This window comes from Cyrtonyx montezumae, unplaced genomic scaffold, assembly GCF_038088225.1.
Source record: "Cyrtonyx montezumae isolate F1298 unplaced genomic scaffold, pur_monq_1.0 scaffold_13, whole genome shotgun sequence".
Lineage (NCBI taxonomy): Eukaryota > Metazoa > Chordata > Aves > Galliformes > Odontophoridae > Cyrtonyx > Cyrtonyx montezumae.
Genome location: NW_027071859.1, coordinates 34103690 through 34128272, shown reverse-complemented (window position 1 = coordinate 34128272; position 24583 = coordinate 34103690). Strand labels below are relative to the sequence as shown.

The 24583-nt window shown below is 43.0% G+C and overlaps 1 protein-coding gene across 1 annotated transcript; it reads left to right on the top strand.

Moving 5' to 3' along the window:
* The first annotated feature begins 779 nt into the window (after nucleotides 1–779).
* On the top strand, nucleotides 780–22921 carry LOC136045218 (gamma-aminobutyric acid receptor subunit rho-2). Its single transcript, XM_065731021.1, has 9 exons — nucleotides 780–907; nucleotides 6034–6140; nucleotides 13164–13231; nucleotides 15317–15540; nucleotides 17332–17414; nucleotides 18587–18727; nucleotides 18922–19074; nucleotides 20439–20635; nucleotides 22237–22921. The coding sequence occupies exons 1-9, from the start codon at nucleotides 795–797 to the stop codon at nucleotides 22543–22545; spliced, it is 1395 nt and encodes a 464-aa protein (XP_065587093.1). The 5' UTR covers nucleotides 780–794; the 3' UTR covers nucleotides 22546–22921.
* The last annotated feature ends 1662 nt before the right edge of the window (nucleotides 22922–24583 follow it).

Here is a 24583-nt window from a genome sequence, read left to right as displayed (position 1 = left end):
TGGTATGGTGTTGGGATACCTGCTCTGTATTGCAGACTGTACTCGCAGGAGAACCTGTGAGAAGTGTGACCCACAGGACTGTGGTGCTAATTTCTGGCCTTCCTGCTCCTTGGGAAGCTTTGCTCTGAGCATACATTTCTGTTTCTAAAGCCACACTGCTGTGCCAAGCACGCTTGTTTAGAAAAACAAATGTCAATGCTTATTTGTTGGCACATAAATTGATTTATGTGCTGAGTCTGCTGTGCATACAGATACGTGAGGGGTGGTAGCTGTTTTAATTTTTCTCTAAAATTTAACAGGAAATAAGCTATTTCCACAGAAAGTTGTTTTATCTTTCCACAGCATGAAGAGCCAGAATTTATGGGCGGGTGGGGAGCACATCAAAGTATGTGCTCCATTGTTGCTATGTTCATAGCAGGATGTGGTGGTGAAGGAAAAGACACCTTGTGAGTAAACAGAATCTGAGAGGCTGATGAGAAGGGACAGCCCAGTTTTACACTGCCTGGCAGCGCTGCCCTGAGATTAGGGGATTTGAGCAAAAAGCCGGCGTGCCGAACTGCCGTTTTTATATAATAGCTTTAGCAGACATCCTCTAGGACCCAGCGGGAAATGCTCGCTGAGGCAAACTTGAGGATGAATGGCCAATCGCACCCGGCGGGAAGCCTCTGAGGGCCCGTCCGGAGCGGGGCGGCGGGAGATCCCGGCGCTGCTGGGGCGCTTCCATGCTCGGAGCCGGGGGCGGCTGTGCCGTGTGGGGGTACGGCCACGCAGCGTGTCCAGCCGGGCCCGCCAGGATGCCTCACTTCGCAAAACTGCTGCTGTTAATCTTCTGCTTGGTGCTGCTCGTGGAAAGCAGGAGGCACAGGAGGAGGAGGTGGACGAGCCAGCTGGAGCTGCAGAAGGCTGGGTAAGGGCGACCAGAGTGTGTGTTCCTTCAAGCCTGCCCTGTCCGTGAGGTTGCGCGCGTGCTGAGGGCTCCTTTACAAATCACGCTTTGCCAATAGTCTTTGTGACTGTTTATTTCCAACGGCATACAGGCAGGGCTTGCAGACAGCGAGGCAGAACTGTCCTTTAGGTGTGCACGTGAACGGCAGGGAGACTTCAGGGACCCCACAATAAACCACGGTGTCCCAGCCTGTGCATTCTGGCAGCATTGGGCAGTGGAGGCATTTCTGCTGCATGCCGCCTGCTGGGCTGCCCTTGCTGCTTTGTGCCCTGCGCGTGTGTGGAGGTGTCTCACAGCCTGTGTGCGTGGCATCAATATCACAGTTACCCAGCAACGGTGAAATTAGAAATGCATCTTTAAGAACGACGTGGGAACAAATACAGTGTCAAGCAGATGCATGCAAAAAGGGGTTAAAGGTCTGAGTAGACTTTATTAGATTTGCTGTTACTGAGATTTGAGCAGAGGTTTATGGTAGAAAAGATAATCTTCCAAACCTGCTGCACAGCACAAGGGATGTTATCCTTTTTGTAGTTATGTCATGCAGGGGCAATTATATCTGACACGATTGTTCCTTGTTCTGAGGGCTCGAAACGGGGTTAATCCATCTTATTGAATGGCTTCTCTTGGGCTGTAAAGCTTTCCTTCTGATTTTCTTTTTTGCTACAGTGCTTAAATAGTCATTTTGGGGGGTGTTGTTACATGTGTGTTTTAGCAAGACGTGTCATGATACAGTTGAAAGCAGAGGATCCCTGATGTGATCGTGGTAGTATTCCACTTTCCCAAACAATATGGTGTTCTGTGCTTATAGTGACGTACAATGCTGAATGGAGCGATTACTTTTATACATTAAATGTCAAGTTATATAGAAAAAAATTAGTTATTATCCATATTAACAACAAGAAGCTCGATTGGGTTGTGCCTGTGCAGAACTCCTCTTTGTTATATGAAGACTTTGCAGTGGTTCTTACCAAGGGTGTCTGAGCTGCTTCAGGACAGTGTTCACTGTGATTCAGAGAGTGCTCACTGTGATGAGCCTATGCTTTGGCGGGGAAAGGTACACGCTACAGGAAGGCTAGGGCTGAGAAGCATGGAGCCCAAATTAAGAACTGCCAGTTTAAGGGTTGCACGTAATGTAAAGCAAAGGAAGTAATTAAATCCTGCCAAGTGTTAGATTTCTATGTGAGTGGTACCTCACTCACTGTGTAGAATGGATAATACTTAAAGCAAAGCTGCTCATCTTTCCCTTACTCCTGCAGAATCACAGAACTGTAGGGGTTGGAAGGGACCTCTAGAGCTCATCGAGTCCAACCCCCTGCCAAAGCAGCTCCCTAGCCCAGGTTGCACAGGTAGGCGTCCAGGTGGGTCTGAAATGACTCCAGAGAGGAGACTCCACCACCTCTCTGTGCAGCTGTGCCAGTGCTCCGTCACTGCACTGCATTTGTGCAGAACTTGCTATGCTTCAGTTTGTGGCCATTTCCCCTCATCCTATTGCCACACACTGCTGAGAAGAGTCCAGCCTCGTCCCTTTGCCTCCCGCTCCTTACATATTTATAGACATGGATCATATGCCCTCTGAATCTTTTTTCCAGGCTGAACAGGCACAGCTCTCTCCTTTATCGTCTTTGTAGCCTTCCACTGGACTCTGTCAAGGAGATCCCAGTCTTTTTTGTACCAGGGAGCCCAGAACTGGATGCTGCATCCCCACTTCGTGTGTCAACCAGCAGAAACACTGTGCTTTCAGAAGTCCCTCTGAACTGATTTTTGGAAGCAGTAACTTGGCTTATTTCACTTATGCTGTAATTCTTGGGGCAGATCCCTGTGCTCTCTGTGGGTCTCAGAAACACAATATTTGGAAGTGGCTTGCAGGTTAGATATTCAGTGATAACTGGTTCCTTATGGGTGTGCTGCTCACCTGGTTAGAAGTGTATAATAATTTGTAATAAGTTTAAAAACACAAACAGCGATAGAAGATTTTGTTTTCATTATTAACTTCTGTTTAAAAGACATTCTTCATAATACCAAGACAAAATGGAGGATCTTAAGTAGCTGATGATAAGATGTACTGGGAGTGTGACCACGAAATAATGTATACTCCTAAGGGTATGGTAACAGTGATGGTGCATGTTGTGTGAATTTCTACACTGTTATCCATTCCAGAGTCTGATTTATTTTTTGTCTAAAAATCTGGAAAGGAAAATCACTTTCCTTCCCTTTCTTTTTGAGGATACCACCCCAAAATAGAGGCTCTTGAGCTTGCCAGGAAGTTCTCTGCTGTACTTAGGCCCAAGTGGTCTGTGCTAATCGATATCAAAGACACACATCTAGGTGGGTCACACAGCATCACAAATTGAATCACAGAATGTCTTAGACTGGAAGGGACCTTAAAAACCATTTAGTTCCAACCCCATGCCATGGGCAGGGGTGCCAGTCACTGAATCAGGCTGCCCAGGGCTCCATCCAACCCGGCCTTGAACACCTCCAGAGATGGGACATCCACAGCTTTTCTGGGCCACCTGTGCCTCACTGAACTCTGAATAAAAGATTTCCTGCTAGCAGCTAACCTAAATGTACCAACGTCTAGTTTAAAGGGTGAGGCATCTCCACCACCCTTCCTACCTCCCCTTATAAAAAGTTAATCATGATATTCTAGTTGTGAGTCATCCCACTGTGTTTCAGTGATAGCAAGATCACAGTTTTCCAGTTGTACCATAGTTTCCATTTCTCCTGCACATTTTCCATGCTGTGTGCATTGCTGTAGGGGCACTTCAGCTGGGCCTTTGGCCACATTACTTTCCAGTTACTAAAACCTCTCACTTTTTTAGTGGTACTGGTTGTGACTCTGGTTTTTGCTTGGACCTTCTTAATGTGGTTGCCCCTTTCTGGTTCTGAATCACTATCCATGCTGCCTTCTCCTTTCATTATCAGGTTATCTGTTGGCTAGGGAGAGCAAATTGGAGATGCTAATCAAGAGGTGAGTTAAGGGGGTGAGTTAGGACAGTTGTAGATGCTAACTACTTTTTTTCTGTGTTCTGTAGGGGGAGGTGCAGGTCTTCCCCAGCCCTGGCTACCAGTACTGGTGCCGCTCTCAGGCCAGCTTTTCAGTTTACTGTCAGCCTCTCCACGTGAAGCAATTGGAGTATTACCTAATGCACAAAGGCTATTTACAGTGCTATAAGTTGTTTATCTTATTCTGCAAAGTTCTGACCATTCTCATGGATGCCTGTCTCTTGTCTGAATCCTAATAAGCTGGTATTTGTGATTTTGCATGCCGTAAAAATTTAATTTTGTTATATTTGTCAATATGGAAAGGATCTTTACTATGCAATTATGAAGACTGCTGGGGAACAGTGGTTGTAAAGACAATTGTAAATAAGTGGCAGAGAATCCTTTACAGGACCTGTATGGGTTACTTATCCCCTTCTTTTTTCAAAACCCTCACCAAGGGCAGTTTCATTAAACTTATTCCACGTGAGTAAACTGTAAACAGCTCTGCAAAGGCACTCCCACTGCAATCCCTTTTGGTGCAGGTAGCGAGTGGCAACACCTGGAAATTTTGAACCATTACATGCAGCTCTTTGTGCAGGAAGATGATTCAGTGGAGGCTGCTAAAGGCAGCCCCCGGCTCAGGAAGCTCCCAAGGAGCACTGTATTCTCCTTTAACCCTGCTCGTGCCCCTTGCCCACCTTGAAAGCCCCCTGGCTGCAGAATTGTTCTTAGCAGCTCTTGCGTTCCCTTTGCTGCTCAATGGGTTTAAATGAATGATCAGCTTGGTGCTCCTGTGAGGCTGTGCCGTCAGCTTACAGGAAAGCATTAATACAGTCACAGTAATATAACACAGCATACAATCCAAAGTTTCATGGGAGTATTTATTGCTGTTCATTGTTATCAATTGATAGTGACAGCTGTCAGCGTCCCTTGCTCTTCTGCTTCTTTGCTAAACTGAACGCCATGTGGGAGGAAACTGTTTCCTGATTTGTGATTCATGCACTCACCGTGATTCATATTTGATGATGTGGCCTTTTCACAGCCATGCTTATGAGGGTGGAGATTGTTTTGTTCTCCCTCAATTTTTTATCAATATTTTAAACATAGTTTACTCAAATTTTTGTATCTTACTGTAGTCCCTGTAGTTTATTTTCCCTCTACAGTCCCTGTAGTACTGTAGTTTATTTTCTCCTCCATTTTGTTCTTTACCAGTCAGTAATATTTCCCCCATGTGAGTAAAAGGATCTTCACCTGTTATATATAGTCCTTTCTAATAATTATTGTTACTTTCTGTATGCGGCTGACAAGTGTCTCATGGCATCTGTGTTTACTGCTCTGGCAGATTCAGTGCCCAGATTAAAGGGGCTGGGAGTGTCATGGTTCAGGACCTTCCTGCACTGCTGGGGCCTGGTCATGGGTGCTGAGTGGGGCTTTCTTCTGAGGGTGCCTTTGGTGGGCATGGTGATGATGTTTGCGGCTGGACGAAATGGTCATAGTGATCATTCCAACCTTAGTGACTCAGTGCTGCTATTGAGTTCTGTCATTTTAGTGACCTCTTGCCCTTCCATCAGGCTCTTGTTTTCACCCGTGTCCTATGGTTCTTGTTTAGTCTCTTCTTGTCCTTGTTTAAAACCATCAGACAAAGCCCTGCATCTCAAACACAGCTGATACTCAGCTAAGACTTATGGGTCACACCACCTTGGAGTAACATGACATTGCATGGCCGCCATCCAAAACACAACTATCTTGTGATAATGCCCTGGTACCTGGCCAAGGCACAATGAGGTGATGCATGGGACACAGCTGGCTTTTCTCTGTTGCCTGCTTGGGGCCATTGCTTGCACTAAGTGGATGTGCCTTCTTGCTGCTCCGAGTCCTGACTCCTTGCAAGGTGCCATGCCCCAGCTCTGAGGAGTGCTAGCTGGGAGCTGGGCTGGAGCCTGATCTGGGCAGCACCGGGAGAGGCTCTGAGCCTGCCATGCTGTGTTGCTGATGGCTCTCATGCTTCCTTCCCTCATGGCAGAGCTTCACCTCCTGCCATGGGCCTGAGCAGGGACTGTGAGGGCGGACATTTGGAAATCAGCTATTGTTGTCTTTTGCAGTCACATCTATAAGAAGAACCACGATGTGACCAAAACTCGTAAGGGAAAGACAGAGCAGCTTCTCAGAGTTGATGACCATGACTTCACCATGCGGCCAGCTTTTGGAGGTGAGGATCAAGTGGTTCTGTTAACTTCATACTCCTACTGTGTTGTTTTGGTTTTTTTTAATGGCTTTCCTTTCCAACAGCGTGAACAAAAAGGATGGAGTGGTTTCAGGAGAAAACTTCCAGATAGCTCCTCTTCACTTCTCCCTCTGCTAATGACAGCTCCTTCTGCTGTAGTTTCCCAGTGCCTGGAATGAGCTACCAGTGCACATACATCTCTAAATACCAGGCATGCCCTGGCCTGCTACAGGCTCAAAGGGTTCCCCTTAATACCCTTGTAGAACCCTTGCCCTTCTCCCCCACCCAAGGTGTTAAAAGAGAGAAATGTGGAGTGCTCCTGTGGCTGCTTCTGAAGCAGTAACTGTTTCTTGGCTTGGATAGTTGGGCCCTGGAATAGGTTGCCTAGGGCAGTGAGCATAGCCCCAAGCTGCCGGAACACAAGGAGCATTTGAACAATGCTCTAAGATGTAGAGTTTGAGTTTTGGGTGGTGCTGTGTGGAGCCGGGAGTTGGACTCGATCTTAGTGGGTCCTTTCCAACTCGGGGTATTATGTATCTCTATGATTATTCTCCTCCTACATTCAGACAGGAACTACTACAGTATAATCTGGCTGTAAATATGTTTTCCTCTGGCTACCTTCACTGTTTGATGCAAGGCTAGTATGTGTACCAAAATGGCTCCTTTTCCCTCATGGTATTTGTGGTGCTGAAAAACATCCCCACTCAGCATCACGATACACTTGTCCCAGTAGGGCAAGCAAGAGGGGAGGGGGCAAAGTTCGGAGGCAGACTCAAATCTGAAAGCACACAGGAACCCAACATATAGCCCCGGGACAGCTCCAGTGTGCACTGTGCATAGTTGTAGGCTCTGAGAGGATGGGACTGTGCACAGCTGGTGAACACGCAACAAGCAGCAGGGAGAATCCCAAATCTTTGCTTTGCTAACTCAGGAGACAAATCATCACTAAAGTGATCCATGATTCTATGGTCTTCTCAAAGGTGGCCACCCAAGTCATATTTCATCTGCATCTATGAGAGAATAGAGCGAGCAGAGAGAGATGCTGAGAGGGAAAGTGCAGCTCTGGGCTGAGTAACTGGTTTTAACAGAGAATTTCCCAGCTCTCACAAAAAAAAAAAAAAAAAAAAAAAAAAAACTCTTCTGGGAGATTTATAAAAAGGCAGAATGGTGATTCTTTAATTTTTCCTCAAAACCTCCACACTTTGCAGTGCTACTTGGAACAGAGTATTGCCAAAATTGCTCCAAAGTTGCACATGATGAAGAATAAAGCGTGACAACTTAGCCAGGACTCCAACCTTGTAAAACATGACTTAGGCACAAGGATATAGCTTGGGTGCTGCAGTTTCTTGCACGGATACAGAGTGCTTTTAGTGACAGATTATTAATTTGATGGAGGAATATAAAGAAAATAAAACAAAGGCCTGATAAGAGGTGATCCATATGTCTTCTTCTGAAGTGTTATCAGGAAGTCACAGTGATTTGCTATGCACTGGGAGTTCTTTCAGATTTTTTGCAGGAGTAGTGCCTGTCAAATTGGTGTAGTCTGACCTGCATGTGATTAAAAAGGCCTTTGTACTGCAGGAGCAGAGCAGAAGAGCCTATGGGGTCATTGCCCCCAGACACTTTCTGCTCTCTGAAAGCAGCTCAGGGACCATTACCTAATGCAAAGGGCATCCCTGTGGCATTGCACTGTGACATCATGTTCCAAGTAGGGAAAAAGCAGCTCATCTCTCTGAAAAATAAACCAATCAAATAATACTGTAAGGAGCTGACTGAGGCTGTGCCAGAGGAAGCAGCAGCTAAACGTTAGAGGAAGGTGAAAGCCTTTTCAAGTAAGAAGTTAAGCCTTTTCAAGAGTATTTTTTGTGAAGAGCAAGTGAACGGGCGTGTGTTGTGTAAGTCATGTTGCTAACAGTCCAGTGAGCGTGGCTGCCTTGCCTGCTCTCAGCCCATTAGAGAGCCCTGGGCACAGTGATAATGACAAAGATTTTTGCTTTGCTGCTGTTCAAAGTAGCCTCTGTAGCCTAAAAATAGACTGTGTTTGTGTGACCCTTGGGGAGTTATATCCATGTCAGTGACCTTGTTCCAGCTAGCAGATGTTCAGGTATTATTTACAAATATTAATATTCAAAGATTATGTAAATGTTTGTTTTGCTGCCTTCCTTAAACGTCCATTTTAAGCATTTCATCTATGACATGTCGTATTTTACAGGGAGCCTATGAATAAGCAGCTTTACTAGATACTTAAAATAGCTGTATCTTCTTTGCCTCAGAACAGCCTCATGCTGTACTTTTATCATATTCCTCCATAGCTTAGTAGCCCCCATCAGCTGTCCCTGCTGCCCTTTCTGGGCAGTATTTCCATCAGGATGGGTGAATGAAGCTTTGTGTCACTGTCTGGAATAAGACTCGCTCATCCCTTGATGACACAGTCAGCAAAACATGAGGGCTCTGCAGCCATGTGGCAGCTGCTGACCACACGAAGGACCCAAAGGTGCACATATACGTACGTGTTATGTGTACATGCTTGTATATATATTCACACACAGGAGCACTGCAGATTATTTTACAGCTTGTGGACACAGGACTTCTTATTTGCAAGACCCTGGGCATGCACAAACCGTGTGACAGCAGAAAAAAGAGGATCTCAAACCTGCTTGTTTCATATGCAGATATTTTTATCTGGAGGACTAAGTCTGTCTGAGTCCTTCAAGGACAGGGGAGGGGGCAGAGAGACTGTCTCAGAGAAAATAATGAGCCTTTGAAATCACTGCCAAAGAGAAAAAAACAGATCTCACAAAGCTTTAGTCTCAGAGTGGGAGTGGAGAAGTGACTCAAGCATTTTTACGGTGGCACATTTTCTCCTATCTTCAAACACACTGCAGTGTTAAAAATGAATGTCATGATTGTAGGCTCCACCTGCTGCTGCTCTGTGGGCAGCTGACCAGCCCAGTACAGCTTCCTTGCTGCACTGGGTTGTGACAGACTTTGGAGTTAGGCACCTTCAGATGTTGCCCCTGAACTGAATTTGTGGAAACTTCTGTGCTTCCCAGAGAGGTTAGCCCTAGACTGGATGTCCCATGCAACCTGGGACAGAATTTGGTGTTCAAAGGGGAATTTTTGCAAGGTGTAGCCACCAAGAAACCTCCTCACATGAATGCTTGTGTCTGAGCTTTCGGTTGGTCTGTTAGCACCTCTCCACTGAACACAGAAGTAAAATGAGCCTTTGGTAAGGTCTTCTGTTCTTGATTTTTCCTATAGGCAGCACATGAGCTGAATGTTTAAGGCCTTTTGCTGAAGAGTAGGTCACAAAACTCAGCACCTACTGCAAAGGGAAGGGAAATGAGGGAGCACTCTCACTGCTGATCCTCAGGATATACCCAGCTGTGAGCCTGGCAAATTAAAATAATCTACAAAGCCACAAGCATATGGACAGATGGGTCCCTCAGTGTCTTTTTAATACCCAACTTTTGTTTGAGGCAAAGGCACCATCATGCAGAAATTTACAAAAATAATAGCTGGCTGAAGCAGCTTTGGAAGGTGATACAGTGAATGGGTGCAATGTTGCTCTTATCATAGAATCACCAAGGTTAAAAAAGACCTCCAAGATCATCCAGTCCAACCATCCATCTACCACCAATATCCCCCCACTAAACCGTGTCCCTCAGTACAACATGCAAATGTTTCTTCAACACCTCCAGGGATGGTGACCTCACCAAATCCCTGGGCACCCCATTCCAGTGCACAACCACTCCTTCAGGGATGAAATTTTTCCTAATATCCAACCTGACCCTTCCCTAGCACAGCGTGAGGCCATCGCTTCTCGTCCCATCTCTAGTTGCACAAGAGAAGAAGCAGAAAAAAAACCATTAAAAGCGCTCCCATCAGCCTCAGGTTGTGCTGCAGATCACTTAAATCCCCTCTCAGCTGTGTTAGAGATGTGACATAAACAGTTTATAGATGGTTAGGTGAGTTCATTTCTATACTGTATGTAGAAGTCTGATTTTTACAAAGTCACGGAGTTATTTTTGTTGGTTGTTTCTGGCAGAATAGGAATTTGTGTTATGCAAGATGTTGCTGTGGACAGTGTTGGAAATGAGTGATGCTGTTGTGTGTGCTGTTTCTGGAAGAAACTTCAAGGCTATACAATTTATCTCTAGACCCTGAACTTCAAATACTTGAGTTCATGTTTGAACAACACCATGGAGTGGACTGGTGTTTCTCAGAGACCCTAAAGTAAGATCTGCAAAGCTTTGGACAGGCTTTTGCTGGGGGTCCATATAGCCTCCCACCACACCTTCCTTATCCTAAGGGTATTTTGTGCATTTACTCATCACTGGTGGCATTTGATTGAGAATTTGGGGAAGTATCTGGGGCCCCAAGGTTGAACACTTCAGTTTGCGGAGAGACAGGATTGGAAGTCTAGCAGATCCTGACTGGCTCTGAGGATTAGTGAGACCGAAAATCTCTTGGCATCTTTCTGTGTCTGATCAACAGCTGTTTAATTTAGTGATATGCTCTGTAGCCAGGCTGTGACCCTTAAGGGAAACCCAGATTTGTTTATGAGGCTTAAGGAGGGCATTTCTTTCCAGGGCTTCTGTTCAGCTTTAAACACTGTGTGCAGTTATGATGTTGCTCACACCAAGCGCATCTGGAAAATGGCATCTAGGTAGGAGATTTGGAAGGGTGATGGGCTAAATGAATATGCAGAATGTTTGCTCTCAGATTCATGTAGCACAGTGGTTACTTGGTCTTAGAAGCTTTATATGCACAATTTGAAATTTTGGCATAAAATTTTTGGTAAAATAGTGATTAAAACTGAAGCTTCACATTGCGTAAGCTGTCAGACGGGTGCCTGGTTTCTCCTTGCAGTGAGGTAAAGGCTGTTTATCTGAGGTCCCAGCTGAGTGCTTGGTGCAGGGGCATAAGAGTGTCTTTTCTGAACATGGGCATGGTATTTTATCTCTGAGAGCAGCTAAGGAGGGAATGAAGAGGAGGGCGAATACCAATTGGTCAGTGTTCTTCTGTTGTTATTTGGTTTTAAATCTGTGATTAGTGTTCAGTCAAGTGTGGAAATTGCAGCAATAAATAGACTTTGTATGGATGGCAGTTTCCTGAGTGAAGGCTAAATTAAGCATTCATGCACAGAGGGCATCTCTTGCCACCTGGAAGCTGAGGAGTGCAGCCCCTCAGCACCAGGGAGACTCAGTGGTATGTCTGTGGCTGAGGGCTGCTTTCCTTGCTGAGTCAACTGGATGGTGCCACAAGGATGTCGTGGTAGAGGCTGCCTCTTCTCTGTAAGCATTGTGTCCACCATAGTGTGGCTGCTTTGAATGGCAGCCAGTGGGCACCACTGCAATTCCACCTACTATGAGTAACAGCAAATGTTGAATTATACGTGCTTTGTAGAGCAAGAGGCAGGCTTATGGCAGCCTTGTGCCTGCCCCAACATGGACTGCATTGGATTCTGGAGCTTTTATGAGCTGAATGGAGGCAAGCAGCATTGTGTGAGTCCCTTCTCTACCTTCACACAAAGAGCACAATGTCACAGCGAGTTTTGGAGGGATTTTAGTTTGCATTTTTTTTTTATTTGCATGTTTTGAGCTTTTGGAAGCAAAACAAGCTTAAGAAACAATCAATTATAGGAATACAAAACATGATGATTCTTCTAAAATTTAATTGAAAGACATTGTGCCAGTGTACAGATTGAACTCTTATGAGACTGGGACTTCAATGGTTTTAATAGCCTGTAATCATCCTTCTGCTGCATCATCTGATGTGATCACATCACTGGATTTGCTACAAATCAGGTTGAAACTCCATCATGCTATGCTTTTTGGAGGGAGGGAGGAAGAGAGCAACACCAAGGAGCAAAGCAAACAAATTACTTATTACTGAGTGCTGAGAATTTCTGTAACACAGAACATTACACATCAAAAACAAGGTTACACTAAAAAGCTATTGGTTAGCTAAAGGCAACAGGGGGATATACAAGTATCAAATCGTTGTCCATGCTCTGCTATCAGCAGTCTTGTGCTCTTTCCCCATTGATTAGCCTGCACATCAAAGAAGCTGTTATCACCACAGATACACTGCTTCTCGCTACAAAAGGTCTGTCTTGTTTTAAAAAACAAACTTCTTCCTTCCAATCGAAAGACTCAGAAGTAACAATTCGATCTCCTCAAGCTCAGATGCAGAGAACAGAAAAAGAGAATGGAGAAAAGTTGTCCACATGGGAAAATGGAAAAAGCTGAGGGAAGACATGCTATGGGAAACTTGATCAGGTCTTGGCTATTAATGAGCAGGTATTGGCTATTAATGAGCAGTGATCTACAGAGAAACTTGGGTATGGGTCTTCTAATAGCAGAGGATTTTGCACTTAATATGGCACGTTTTCTGCTTATTTATTCTTTGTGAATTCTCTGGTTGCTAATTTTAACATTGCTTTGAAAAACTATTAACGTCATCAATGAGTCATACGGTGCTGGGCTCTTGAGAGATTAACATAGTTTGATGAGAAATTAGAAACCCACAAGGAAGACCACATTGCTTGCAACTTCTTCCTTTCAATCTCTTGTTCTTGGGGCTAAATTTCCTCTTATGAAGATGAAAAATGTATGAAGAGATGGCTCGACTTTTAAAAATATATGCAGATATTTCATCCTAATTCGCCAAAGTGTCAACACTGCAGGGCATACTAAGAATAGAAGGTAGTGTTTTATAGTGGATCTGACATGAGGTGCTAAGGGATATGATTTAGTAGCTTAGTGGGTAGGGATGGTGATAGGAGGATGGTTGGGCTAGATAATCTTGTAGGTCCTTTCCAACCTAGTGTTTCTATGTTTCTATTTTTCAGTGACTCTTCTCTCTGCCCTTTCTGCTTCAAGAATCACAGACAGGAAAGAATAACATAAGCTCAGAAATGTATTGCACACTACCTCATGTTGATCAACTGCAGATGATATAAAATAGTAGTTATTTACATACCTAAATCTCATTCTTTTACAGGCCCTGCAATTCCTGTTGGTGTCGATGTGCAAGTTGAAAGCTTGGACAGTATTTCTGAGGTTGACATGGTATGTAATGTTCTTGATCTTCTTCTATAGCTAGGCTTTACTGTTCCTAGACATAGAAAGTCCCTCCCATCTGAAACCAACAGGTATCAAATTGTTGGCCAGATGAAAGTACTGTCAGTAACTGGAGAGTCCAGAGAGACTTGACAAAACCAGATGAATGCCAGAGGCTGATCTCTGTATCTTCATATGAGAACTACAAAAGATAAAGAGAACTTAAATGGTGCTATGAAGGATCTATCACAGCCAAAAATGTAAACAGCTGTATTAAATGCTTGAAGGTATATGATGAAGGTCACATAAGCCATGACAGTGGCAAGAGTTTTCTTTGTTATGGAACCATTGAGTCCTTCTGTTTAATCCCATGATTTGGGGATGTGAGGTTGGGCCGCCTCCGCCAACACTGAATTTGGTGTGTGAATAATTATTTAGTCACTGAAGCTCTCCAAGAAATTTGTACTAAATTCAATTGTGTTTTAATACCTTTGTTTTTCGTGACTTAAAAAAAAGGAAGGAATATAAGAAGTATGGTATTCAATGCATTTCAAGATATTTTCACTTAAAGGAGTATTTGTAAGCACTTATCTGGTTTTGTTTTGTTTTGTTTGTTTCTGGCTATAGGAAATGGAATTAAGACTGGAAAAAGAAGTGGGAAGGGGAATGTAGAGAAGAGGAAGCCTCTTGATTCCTTCTTCCTTCTGCCTTTTCCTCCTTGTTCTTGGGCACCATTTATGGTGATGTCCAAGCAAAACACAAAGGCTAACTGGAACAGATTTAGGTTGACTGCATTTTACTGCAATGCAATTACATATTGATCACAAGAATGGGGCTTGTCGGCCTGGACATTGAAAGAGAGGGCTTGGGGGATGCACACAATGAACTGTGTGTGAGGCATTTTAAGCTCAGGAAAGGGTTCTAAGGAGGAGCTTTGGAGCTCAAATAGATCAAGATCATGTCACAGCAGTGAGGAGAACTAATTAGTACAAGTAAATTTCTTTCAGTGCTTTCTCTTTAGAGCATCTGATTTCAACAAAAGCCTTGCCTTTCAGAAAGCTGTGAAGTCAGCTCTCGTTCTCTTTGCTATAGATAGATCTGCAGTCCCAGTTTTCCAGCACAGGACAAGTACTTCCCCCAGCCATTGCTATTTTGTATTCATGGTAGGATGACATTCTGTGAAGTCAGCCTAGGTTACGTTAGTTTTTTTCCAGCAGTCTGTCCTAGTAGGATGAGTGGTGTTTGTGGAAATCTGCCAGCCCTTGTAAATGTGTCCCAGTTTGGGCACCGGAGGCTTCAAAAACCTGTAGGCAATATGAGCTCGTTGCCAGAAGAGCCCTTTGAAATGGAAAGTCAAGTTAATCGATGGCTTGGTGTCAGAAGAGCAAGAGGAGGAGATGGTAGCAATTTTAAAAAGCAATTGCTGAGTGGTTAGGAAGGGATCTGAGGTTGTTGATTGCCCAGTCTTGGCAGCTTCAGCTGCTGTAACCACTTTCTTAATAGGGAACATAAAGAAAACAGTGTGTTTGATCTCTTAGCATGAAGGAGTAGATGCAGCTCTGAAAGCAGCAGCTGCCAGGTTGGGATCAACAAACAGATGTTTTCCTTGGTGTGAGTGAAGCTCCTCAATGAGATTAAAAGAGAGGTTTATTTATATGCTTCTATGATGGGAAAAACTTGGTTGCTGTTTGCCACGACTTAGTTCTTTTAGAGAGAAATGTCTTGTGTTTAGCCTGACCATTTATCTTATCTTGAAAGGTTTTCCTCTTTATCATGCTATTGATGCCACAGTCCTTTAAGATAATTCTGCCAGGACTGAAGAATTCTGCAGGGCAGTGCTTCTCTTGCCGTATGTTTATGTCTTCTTTAGGACTGTGTGTTATTAGGTACTGTAATACAGTGACTGTGGATTTATGTTTTGTTTTGACTAAATTATTTTGTCAGGAATATCTATTTAGAGCAAGCGTTGGTCCAGGAAAGGAATAGAAGTCTAGAAGGAATGTATTTCATCTACCTAATGTTTTCTTTCTGGTGTTTCTGAGATGTGAAAAGCAACATTGACGGTCCTCTTCCTGTTTCTTTTCTTTAATGAAGGACTTCACCATGACTCTGTATTTGAGGCACTACTGGAAGGACGAGCGTCTCTCATTTCCCAGCACCACCAACAACAGCATGACCTTTGATGGCAGGCTGGTGAAGAAGATCTGGGTCCCAGATGTGTTCTTCGTGCACTCCAAAAGGTCCTTCATTCATGACACAACCACAGACAACATCATGCTGCGAGTGTTCCCTGATGGTCATGTCCTCTACAGCATGAGGTAAAGGCATGGCCCCAAGGTTCCTGAATGGCCCTGTGTCTTCACTGTCCATTTTACTCTGCTGTGGCTTTGGTGACCGCCAGGACTACTGTTGCCAACACTGCTACTCCTGCAGCTAATACAGAGCCCTGTGTCCTTCGGACCCAGTACCAGATGCTTCACAGGAAGCTCAGAGAAACCATGTTGTGGGCAATAACAGGATAATCCCAACCCCAGAGAAGCAGTTCCCTAAGTCTCTGTGGTCAGAGGAGGGCTTAGTCAAGCGGGGTTGTTTGTCCCGGGGTCAGTGTGTGATTAAACTGGAAGCTGCTGATGTACCAGATGGTGAACTCTATAATTATCCTATTTTGCTTCCTGTTTGTCTGGAAATACTTTTTCCTTTTTGGTTGGAGTTTGCATGTTGATATGAAAATTTAAGTTTACTGAATCTGAAAGAGCAGACACTCTGGAGTTCCTGATTCTTTACCAGATGTTGACTGGAAGAATCTTGAGGCACATCTCAGCTTACTGTATGTCCTTCAGATGAATGCAAAAAGAGGCAGGGAAAAATACACTACCAGAGGAGAAAGACTCAAGAGCACAGACAGAGGGACATTTCCTGGGACAGGAAACTTGCTGTCAGTCTGTGGCCTTTGCGTGTTTCATAGCACAAGGATTTCTTTGAGCAGAAGTAGGAGGGCAGAGGTCTTTTTGACTGATATTTTAGTGTCGCTGAGTATCAGTTGCGTTGCTCACAGCCTGCAGTTATCATGCAGTGACACCAGCAACACTCTCCTTGATAGCAGTGTTCAACAACCAAAATGAAGAATGAGTATATTTAATAGCAACGTTAGCTCATCTGCCCTCATGCAGAGCATGTCAAAGTTTTCTGAGCCATTGAAAGATTGATGTGAATTTGTAATGTCACAAGGGAGAAGGATGTGAGCAACCATGGCTGACTACACAAGGTTTAAATTGATAATTAATTAATTGAATCCAAGGATAATGAAAATCTGCATGATATTTGGGATTGGCAGTGTTTAGGACTCTAAGAACAAGATGCAGTTGCCCAAGCATGGGTATACAGTGCTGCTGGATTTGCTCTCAGGTGTCTGAGATATCTACACAGGGCTGTGGGGCATTGCATTGCGTATTGGGATCTTTTGCTTTCAAGGGCACTTGGACACTGTGCTCCAATAGAGGAATATCTTATTGATGAGTTGAGTTTCTGTGCTGTCCCTACTAACAAACTGTTAATGACCCACAGCTTGTGCTACAATCAAGGTGACCCTGAAAGAAGAGAATAGCATGTTGTAATGAGTCTGAATTTCATAATGTGTTTAAATACTCCACACAACAATGGGAAGTCAGCAGTTTACTTTCTGGAGCAAAAAGTTTAAGTGTGACTTGCAGTAAGGCTCGTCATGTTCCTTAGGTTTAGGTTGTTGTTAGTGTGACCATGGAGGAAACTGAGCAAAGGGAAAATGAGAAAACCTTAAACAAACTGGGCAAAATGGGATCTTGATATGTAAATGGTGAAATTCTTTTGTTTGTTGTTGTTATCTTGTAGAAAAATAGTTGGATATAAATCATAGTGGAAGTGTCTGTATTGGCAGTACTACTGTATTGTCAGAAATAGTACTTTAGTTACTTGTTAAGTATTGAAATTACAGATACCATGGGAGTGCAAGAAGTTTCTAAGCATTTTCTTTCAGATTTTGCTGTCTTTAAAGATGCCAAATTGTTTATATGCCAATGTTCTCCCTTCATTACTCCTCATAGAAAATGACCTTTCTTATTTTTGACTTCCAGGATCACAGTGACAGCAATGTGCAACATGGACTTCAGCCACTTCCCCCTGGACTCTCAGACGTGCTCTCTGGAGCTGGAAAGCTGTATGTTGTATCTGTGTTTCCAGTTAGCCATGTCCCACAGCGCTGTACTCACATACACTGTACTGTTTTAAAGCCTAAAACAATTTCACCAAAGTCACTGGGAGATTTTCTACTAACTTAATTGGGTTGTATACCTGGGCGTTACACTGCAAGACAGGGGAATTTGCAAGGAAAGAATTCCTGTGTGAGCTTTGGTGAATGGCACTTTCAAAACACAACATCATCATCAACAACAACAACACAAGAAAGAAAAAAAAAAGCAAACAAACAAACAAATCTCTCAAAAAACCCCATCAGTAAGAGTGTTAATCGTAATGCTGGATCTCAGCAGCTTGCAGATCAGAAGGTTTGGGGAGAAGTTTTATTGTGTTTGTTTCTGATTGGGAAGGGGTGCTTTCAGATGCCTCTCAGTAAAAAGCTGAGTATAATGATCATTGATTTTTCTATATTTCAATGTCAGTGTGGTTAATGTATGATAATCATGATCCTGCAAACACTGTGGCTTCTTTGGAAGGACTTATTCTGTGGAGAAGGTGATTTGAACAGCACAGTTTTCATGACTGTTCTGTAAAGTCTCTTCACCTTGTTACAGGACTGATGTTGAATTGTTTTCAAATCTTTCCACTTATTTAACTGAAATTTTCCTTTAGAAACAACAGAATCCCAAAATTATTGGGGAGAGTTTTAGATTGGTCCTGAGATCAGCTGGCCCAATATGTTGCTCATAGCAAGAGAGCTTTAGAGAGGCTTACTCAGGGCTGTGTCCTGTTGGGTTATTATATATGCAAGGTAATGGAGGCTCCACAACTTCTCTGTGCTACATATTCAAATGTTTGACATCTCTCATCATGAAAAAATCACCTTGGAAAAAAAAAGCCCTTGCTGCAGCCTGCATTCCTTTTGCCTTGTTCTTTCACTGTTTGTTTTATCACTGTGCTTTCACTAATCTGAAGTATAAAGAGGATGTATTTACTGAATCAGGATGCCCTGTTTTGTTGTTGCCACAGTATATCATGTGTTAAGATCTTTTTCACTCATGGGTGTTAGCAGACTTTTGTGGCCTTACTGCACACTGAAGGTGCCTTTCTGCTTGTTCATTTTCTCTGAATCCATTAACCGTTTTTTTTTTTCCAACTAAATCCACGCTATACTGTGTTTCTTCTTTCCCTAAGATGCTTACACTGATGAAGATCTGATGCTGTATTGGAAAAATGGGAATGAATCTCTGAAAACAGATGAGAAAATTTCTTTGTCTCAATTCTTGATACAAAAATTCCACACTACATCAAGATTGGCTTTCTACAGTAGTACAGGTATTGTTCTTTTCTGATTTAAGGCTATTGCTGAATCTAATGCCATGCTGCCTGCTTGTGAGAGAGTTCCCATCTGACTCCTCTTGAAAGATCAGTTTCTCTTTCCTCTGCTCTTCAGAAACAAAAGATTTTGCCTCTCTGCGGCTCCCATTAATTCTGTTCTCACTCATTCTGCCTTTCCTTCTTTCTCAAAGGTTGGTACAATCGTCTCTACATAAGTTTCACTTTACGCCGACACATCTTCTTCTTCCTGCTCCAAACCTACTTCCCTGCCACTCTGATGGTCATGTTGTCCTGGGTGTCCTTCTGGATCGACCGCAGGGCAGTTCCTGCCAGAGTCTCTTTGGGTGAGAGTCACGAGCCAGGGCTGTGTGAATGTCTTCCAGTGTGAAAGTTTTGTCAGGAAAAGGAACTGACAGTTTTGATGGTTAAAGTTTCTGGGGAATCAACTGTCTTTTATCTGATAATTAACATAATGCAAAACTTGCAGTCGCTTTAAGTCCTTCGATGCTAAGCAGACCTCTTGAACTATAGTTAGCTCAGGACAGGGCTGTGGTTTCAAAAAGGAAGGTGAGCAGGGAGGAGAGATTTCATCATTTATAAGCCAATGAATCAAGCTTTTTCCACGTTGTCCAGTCTGCAGCACTGAGACTCGTGTTCCCATGAGTGAGAGTTGTGTTTTTAAGTTTAGGCACCTGAACTGAGATTAAGGCTTGTGTTACAGCTTTCATCAACAACAGGATCCAGGTGAGATATGTGTCTTCTCACCCAAGGGTGCTTTGTGTTAAGGGTTCGGATGTTCTGCAGTGGGGAAGAATGGGAAGGAGAGAAGAAGCTGCTTGAAAATCCTACATGCACCACTCTGCATCTTCAGATATCTAAAGACAGGAGAAGCTTTGTCTGTTTCATAGCTGGAGGATATTCTTTCATCTGAGCATAAAAAGAGCTGATTTGTTTATCACTCCATGCAAGGATTAGGAAAATAGAAAAATCTTTGAATGTTGATATGTAAGGCTTCCAGTGCTAAAAGCATAAAACAGTATTTTAACCCCACACCTTGACTTGATTGGAAAACTGTGCACTGCAGCAAACCTGTGAGAAGAGGCAGCCAAGGATCTGTTACATCAAAAGAAATGTGTTGATTGGATATTTAAAAAAAGAAAAAAGAAAAAAAAAGGACCTGATTTAAAAATGAGCATCAGTAGCTGTCTTTGTAGCAGCCAATAGTTAGAAAAGCTGAATAAGCTATGAGTGCTTTTTGGCTCTGTTTTCTCTTTTTTAGTGGCTTTGACAGCTTGCAGACATTTCTGTCTCCACAGCTATCCAAACCAAGTGTGCAATTCATGATTTTCTATCTATCTAAATATATAAACATGTACACTCAAACGCTCTTACACATATACATATTGTGTATACACTTATATGTACGTGCATCTGTACATATAAACACCTATGCATGCTAACATCTGTATGTATATAGCATAAGGGTCATTTTCAAAATGTTTTGATTCTCATCACTCCTCAAAACCCAGCCCTTCTAGTGAGTGGGCAGCAGAACAGTTCTGCATCAGTAGCAGAGATTCTTAATACCAAATACTTCACATTTAATTTCTGATAGAGCATTTTGTAGAGCAAAGTTCTATTTTTCTAGGGACTAAAGCTCTATGGACTGCATCAACCAAAAGCCTTCGTTTCCCCTGTTCCTTTGCAGGGATCACCACCGTGCTGACCATGTCTACCATCATCACTGGGGTGAACGCCTCCATGCCCCGCGTTTCCTACATCAAAGCAGTGGACATTTACCTGTGGGTCAGCTTTGTGTTCGTCTTCCTGTCAGTGCTGGAGTACGCAGCAGTGAATTACCTGACCACAGTGCAAGAGCGGAAGGAGAGGAAACTCCGGGAAAAGGTGTGAAAAACTTCTGTTTTGTTTAGCCCTTCAGTCCTTTTTTTTTTCTTCTTTATGTTATAAATTGTTCTGATATTTGTATTGGATTCAAAAAAGAGTTGTTTCCTAATATCAAATGTAAACAGTTTGCCAAGGTTATGCCTGTAATTTTTGATGTTTCCATGCTAATGCCCAAACTATACATAGAAATGTTTTTGTGCAAGTTTTTGGACAAAGTTGAGGCCAGAGACCTTTCTGATACTTCAGGAATATTGTCAGTAAAACTTCCAAGCCCAGAGACACTCTTTAACAATATGTAATTTATTAATGTCAACATAGACTAAAATTATGTGGAGTGCTTCTGCATGTCCATTGGTGATTTAAGACAGAGTGAAGGAGAGCTTCTAATGCGTCAGGCTGCCATGTCTGTGAGGATGACAATCACACAGCACATTGAGCCAAAGGAGCTGCAACTTGTCCTGGGAGCTGATAGTGCATCTGCAGAATTTCTTTCTCTGTTGCGTCCTGCAGTGACAAACTTACTGCCTCTACCTGCTGTCCCTTCCACGCTCCAGCTCCCAGATCAGTTGATGATGATAAGGTAGTTGATGTAGCTCTTTTTTTGTGAGAGTGAGAGGAGGAAGACCTAAGGGATATGATTTACCTTGGAAGAGAGATAAAGTTAAGTTTCCCTTCATGCAAAACCAAAAACATCTCAAGTTCCAGATACACCTGCTTCATAGTAACATATGTCTCAAAACCCAACCATTCAACTGTGCCCCTGGACTGCTCAGAAGAGAGTTCCTGGTGTGTTGGGTCTAATGAGTGGAGCAAACAGGCTACAAACTCGTCATGGTTTTATTTTTCTTCACACCACCTGCTGTCAAAGCATTTGGTTATGACTAGAACACAGAAAACAGCTCATACACTGTGTTTTAGGCTTTTAGGGAGCAGCGTGAGCTGTTGGTTAAAAAAATCTGAAGAGCAAGCATTGAGTGTGGAGTTTTTGAGTAGCATCCTAAATAAACTATATTTCTGAGTATATAAACTTCAGTAATTTCAGCTGAACTGTATCCTTATAAAAAGTCATTGGATAACGCAAACATCAAAGCTGGCTGAAGAAGGAACAGAGGCAAAGTGTTATGGGGTAAGGAAAGCAGACAAAGGAGATTGTGGAGAATCAGAGGCAGGAACTCTTTGCAGAAAGAAGGCCCATTTTTATTGCATACAAATGTATTATCTGTATTGCTAAGACAGAAAACATATAGGTTTTCTCTGTTAGAGGACTGTATTTCCTATTTAAAATTCTACCTGCAATCACTATGGGATGCATTTTGACACCGTTGAAATCAATGTGAATATTGAAATTTACTTCAACAGATCTGGGCTTTTACAACCTTCTTTGTAACTGTTTCCTGTATTATTAAAAAAAAAAAGCAAACAGACCATATTTACACAGGGAATACTGTGTATATCTGTGAAACTACAGAACACTGAAATGATTTTGCATTGTGACACATCAAACTTTACTATTTATGAGCTGTCTGTTACAAGAAACTCACCACTTCTAACTCCAATGTATTCTTCTAATGTTCAACTGTATTTCTTACTTGTGATTCTAGTTTCCTTGTACATGTGGGATACCTCATTCAAAAACTATGATGCTGGATGGAAACTACAGTGAGTCAGATGCCAACAGCCTGGCAGGTTACACGAGAAGCCAGATGGTCCCAGAAGAAGAAAAACAAGAAAAGATGGTTGTGCACTTAGCCCTGAGCAATGCTTCTAATTCATCAAGGAAGAGAGGCCTGAAAGGCTACATGGGCTTGCGCATCATCCAGAACACTCATGCAATTGATAAATACTCCAGATTGATATTTCCAGGCACTTACATCATTTTTAATTTGATATACTGGTCTGTCTTTAGCTAGGCATGCTGACACAGCAGTGGCTGAAGCAGAAGATAGTGACAAAACTTTCTTTGATGGTACTTTTTAAAGTGCAGTTTGGGTGCAAATTCAGAAAACTGATAATTTTACCAGAAAAATGATCATTTTACTGCTGCTTTGGAGGATAAAGGGGAGGGCACTTCCAACCATGGGCAGTTCCGTGCACAGGCACCATGGAGGTGCTTGCTTTGTTGCTTGCTCTCCAACCTATACTCCAGCTCTTTGTTGGCTTTGTGGTATGTGCTGTATCTCATACTTGAAAATCTGTGCTCTCTGTTTGCCCAAAAGGTGCTGTACATATTTTTGGGGCTGGCACCTTTGGAGGTGCAATGGACTACCACAGACTACTCTGACACGGACTGTGTCAGTGGGATTAGACATACACAGCTCATAAGAAGGGGCACAGGCCGTAAATCTCATGAGAGGGTCTACATCATGTTTCTTTCCATTGACTTATGAACAGGTTATCCTTTTAGGGTCCAGGTTGTGCTCTTTCTGGAAGGGCCTACATTAATGCCAGTTGGAACTTTGGCTGACCAAGGTGCTGATAGTATGTTTGAGTGGGTGGTTTTTTTTTTAGTTTGAGGTGTGAAGTAAGGAGTGACAATAAAGCAGAGCAAAGAAGCCCACAGACTCACAGATGTCTCCCAAGGTGATTAAAACAGGGAGTTTTAGGGTTTAAACAAGTTCCCGTGTAACATGAGTGCAACATGTGATATGCAGCTCCTGCCTTCTCTAAAATGAGATGTGGAACTTGTGTGTAGTGTGCACAGTTACCTTATGAGAATGGGCAGCATCTCTGGGATCCATCACTTTCTCCAGGAGCAGAAAACTGTTGAGGGCAGTACTAGTAGTGTTCAAAGATTTTTGTCATCCCAGTGAGGAAAATGCAGCCCACAGAGAAACTGTATATCCCAACATGCTTCTCCAAATCAGCACATTGCCCTTTTGTTTAGAGTTTTTGGATTGAGGCAGAGAGATGCCTGCCAGAATATCTTTCTCAGAAATTTAGTCATGCCAGAGATCGAAGTGGCCAAGAATAATACTGTGGGATTCAATGAACCCCTCTCTGGCCTCTGGCTCCGTGGCCAGTGTAAACCCTTTGAAGCAGCTGGAGAGCACTGTAACAAGCCTTGGTGCTTGACTTTTTGTTTTTCATCCCATTATGTCAGCTGAAAATGCTGAGAGCAAAACCCAAGTCTTTCTATGTGATACTGAGTAGACAATGTTGGCCAGGTTTGAACAATCATTTGTTTCTGAAAAACATCATGTTTTTCTGTCTTTGGAGGAGAGTGTGCTCATCAAAATGTTTGCTGTCAAGCTGAAATGCAACAGAATAGACAGAGCCTAAGATCTGAAGGCCCAGGTCTGAAGTTTGATGCTAATTCAATGATAAGATTCAATTACATATGCAACTGGAATTGGGATGTGAAAATTCAGCTAAATCACATTAATGTAGGGAAAAAACCAACAAACAAAGAAACACTAGTAAAACTGTGACTATATGCAGGTTTGTGAATTTTTCTACCTAACAAAGCAGTAAATCTTACATCTAAAATCTCAAGGCTCTTAGAAGTGGGCTGGAAATGGCCACCTCCAGACTGTCAGCAGCACCCAGAATTTCCTTTGTGCCTCAGATGTTGCTGCCTATTCACACCAGTGGTCACATTGAATTACTGCAAACAGAAGTGATTGGAGAAATGAAATGAGGAGCTACGTTTCCCTTTCATCAGCTGCATTAATAATCGGCATTAACAGAGTTCTCTGTGGATGTAAAAGTAGGAAAGTACAGCCCCAAAATCACTGGAGAGAAGGGGAGCCATGGGAGGGCAGCATCTGGGAGGAAGGCTCATCCTCCATCCCAGCCTGACATTTCTCTCCTGAGCCATCCGATTCATGCATTTACCACTCATTGCCCTTGAAGCTGAAACCTGGATAGTTTTTGCATTGTGTGAAGATAACTATATTAAAGAGACAAAAACCACTGAAGAAAGAGCCCTCTCAACTTCTGAGAAGTCAA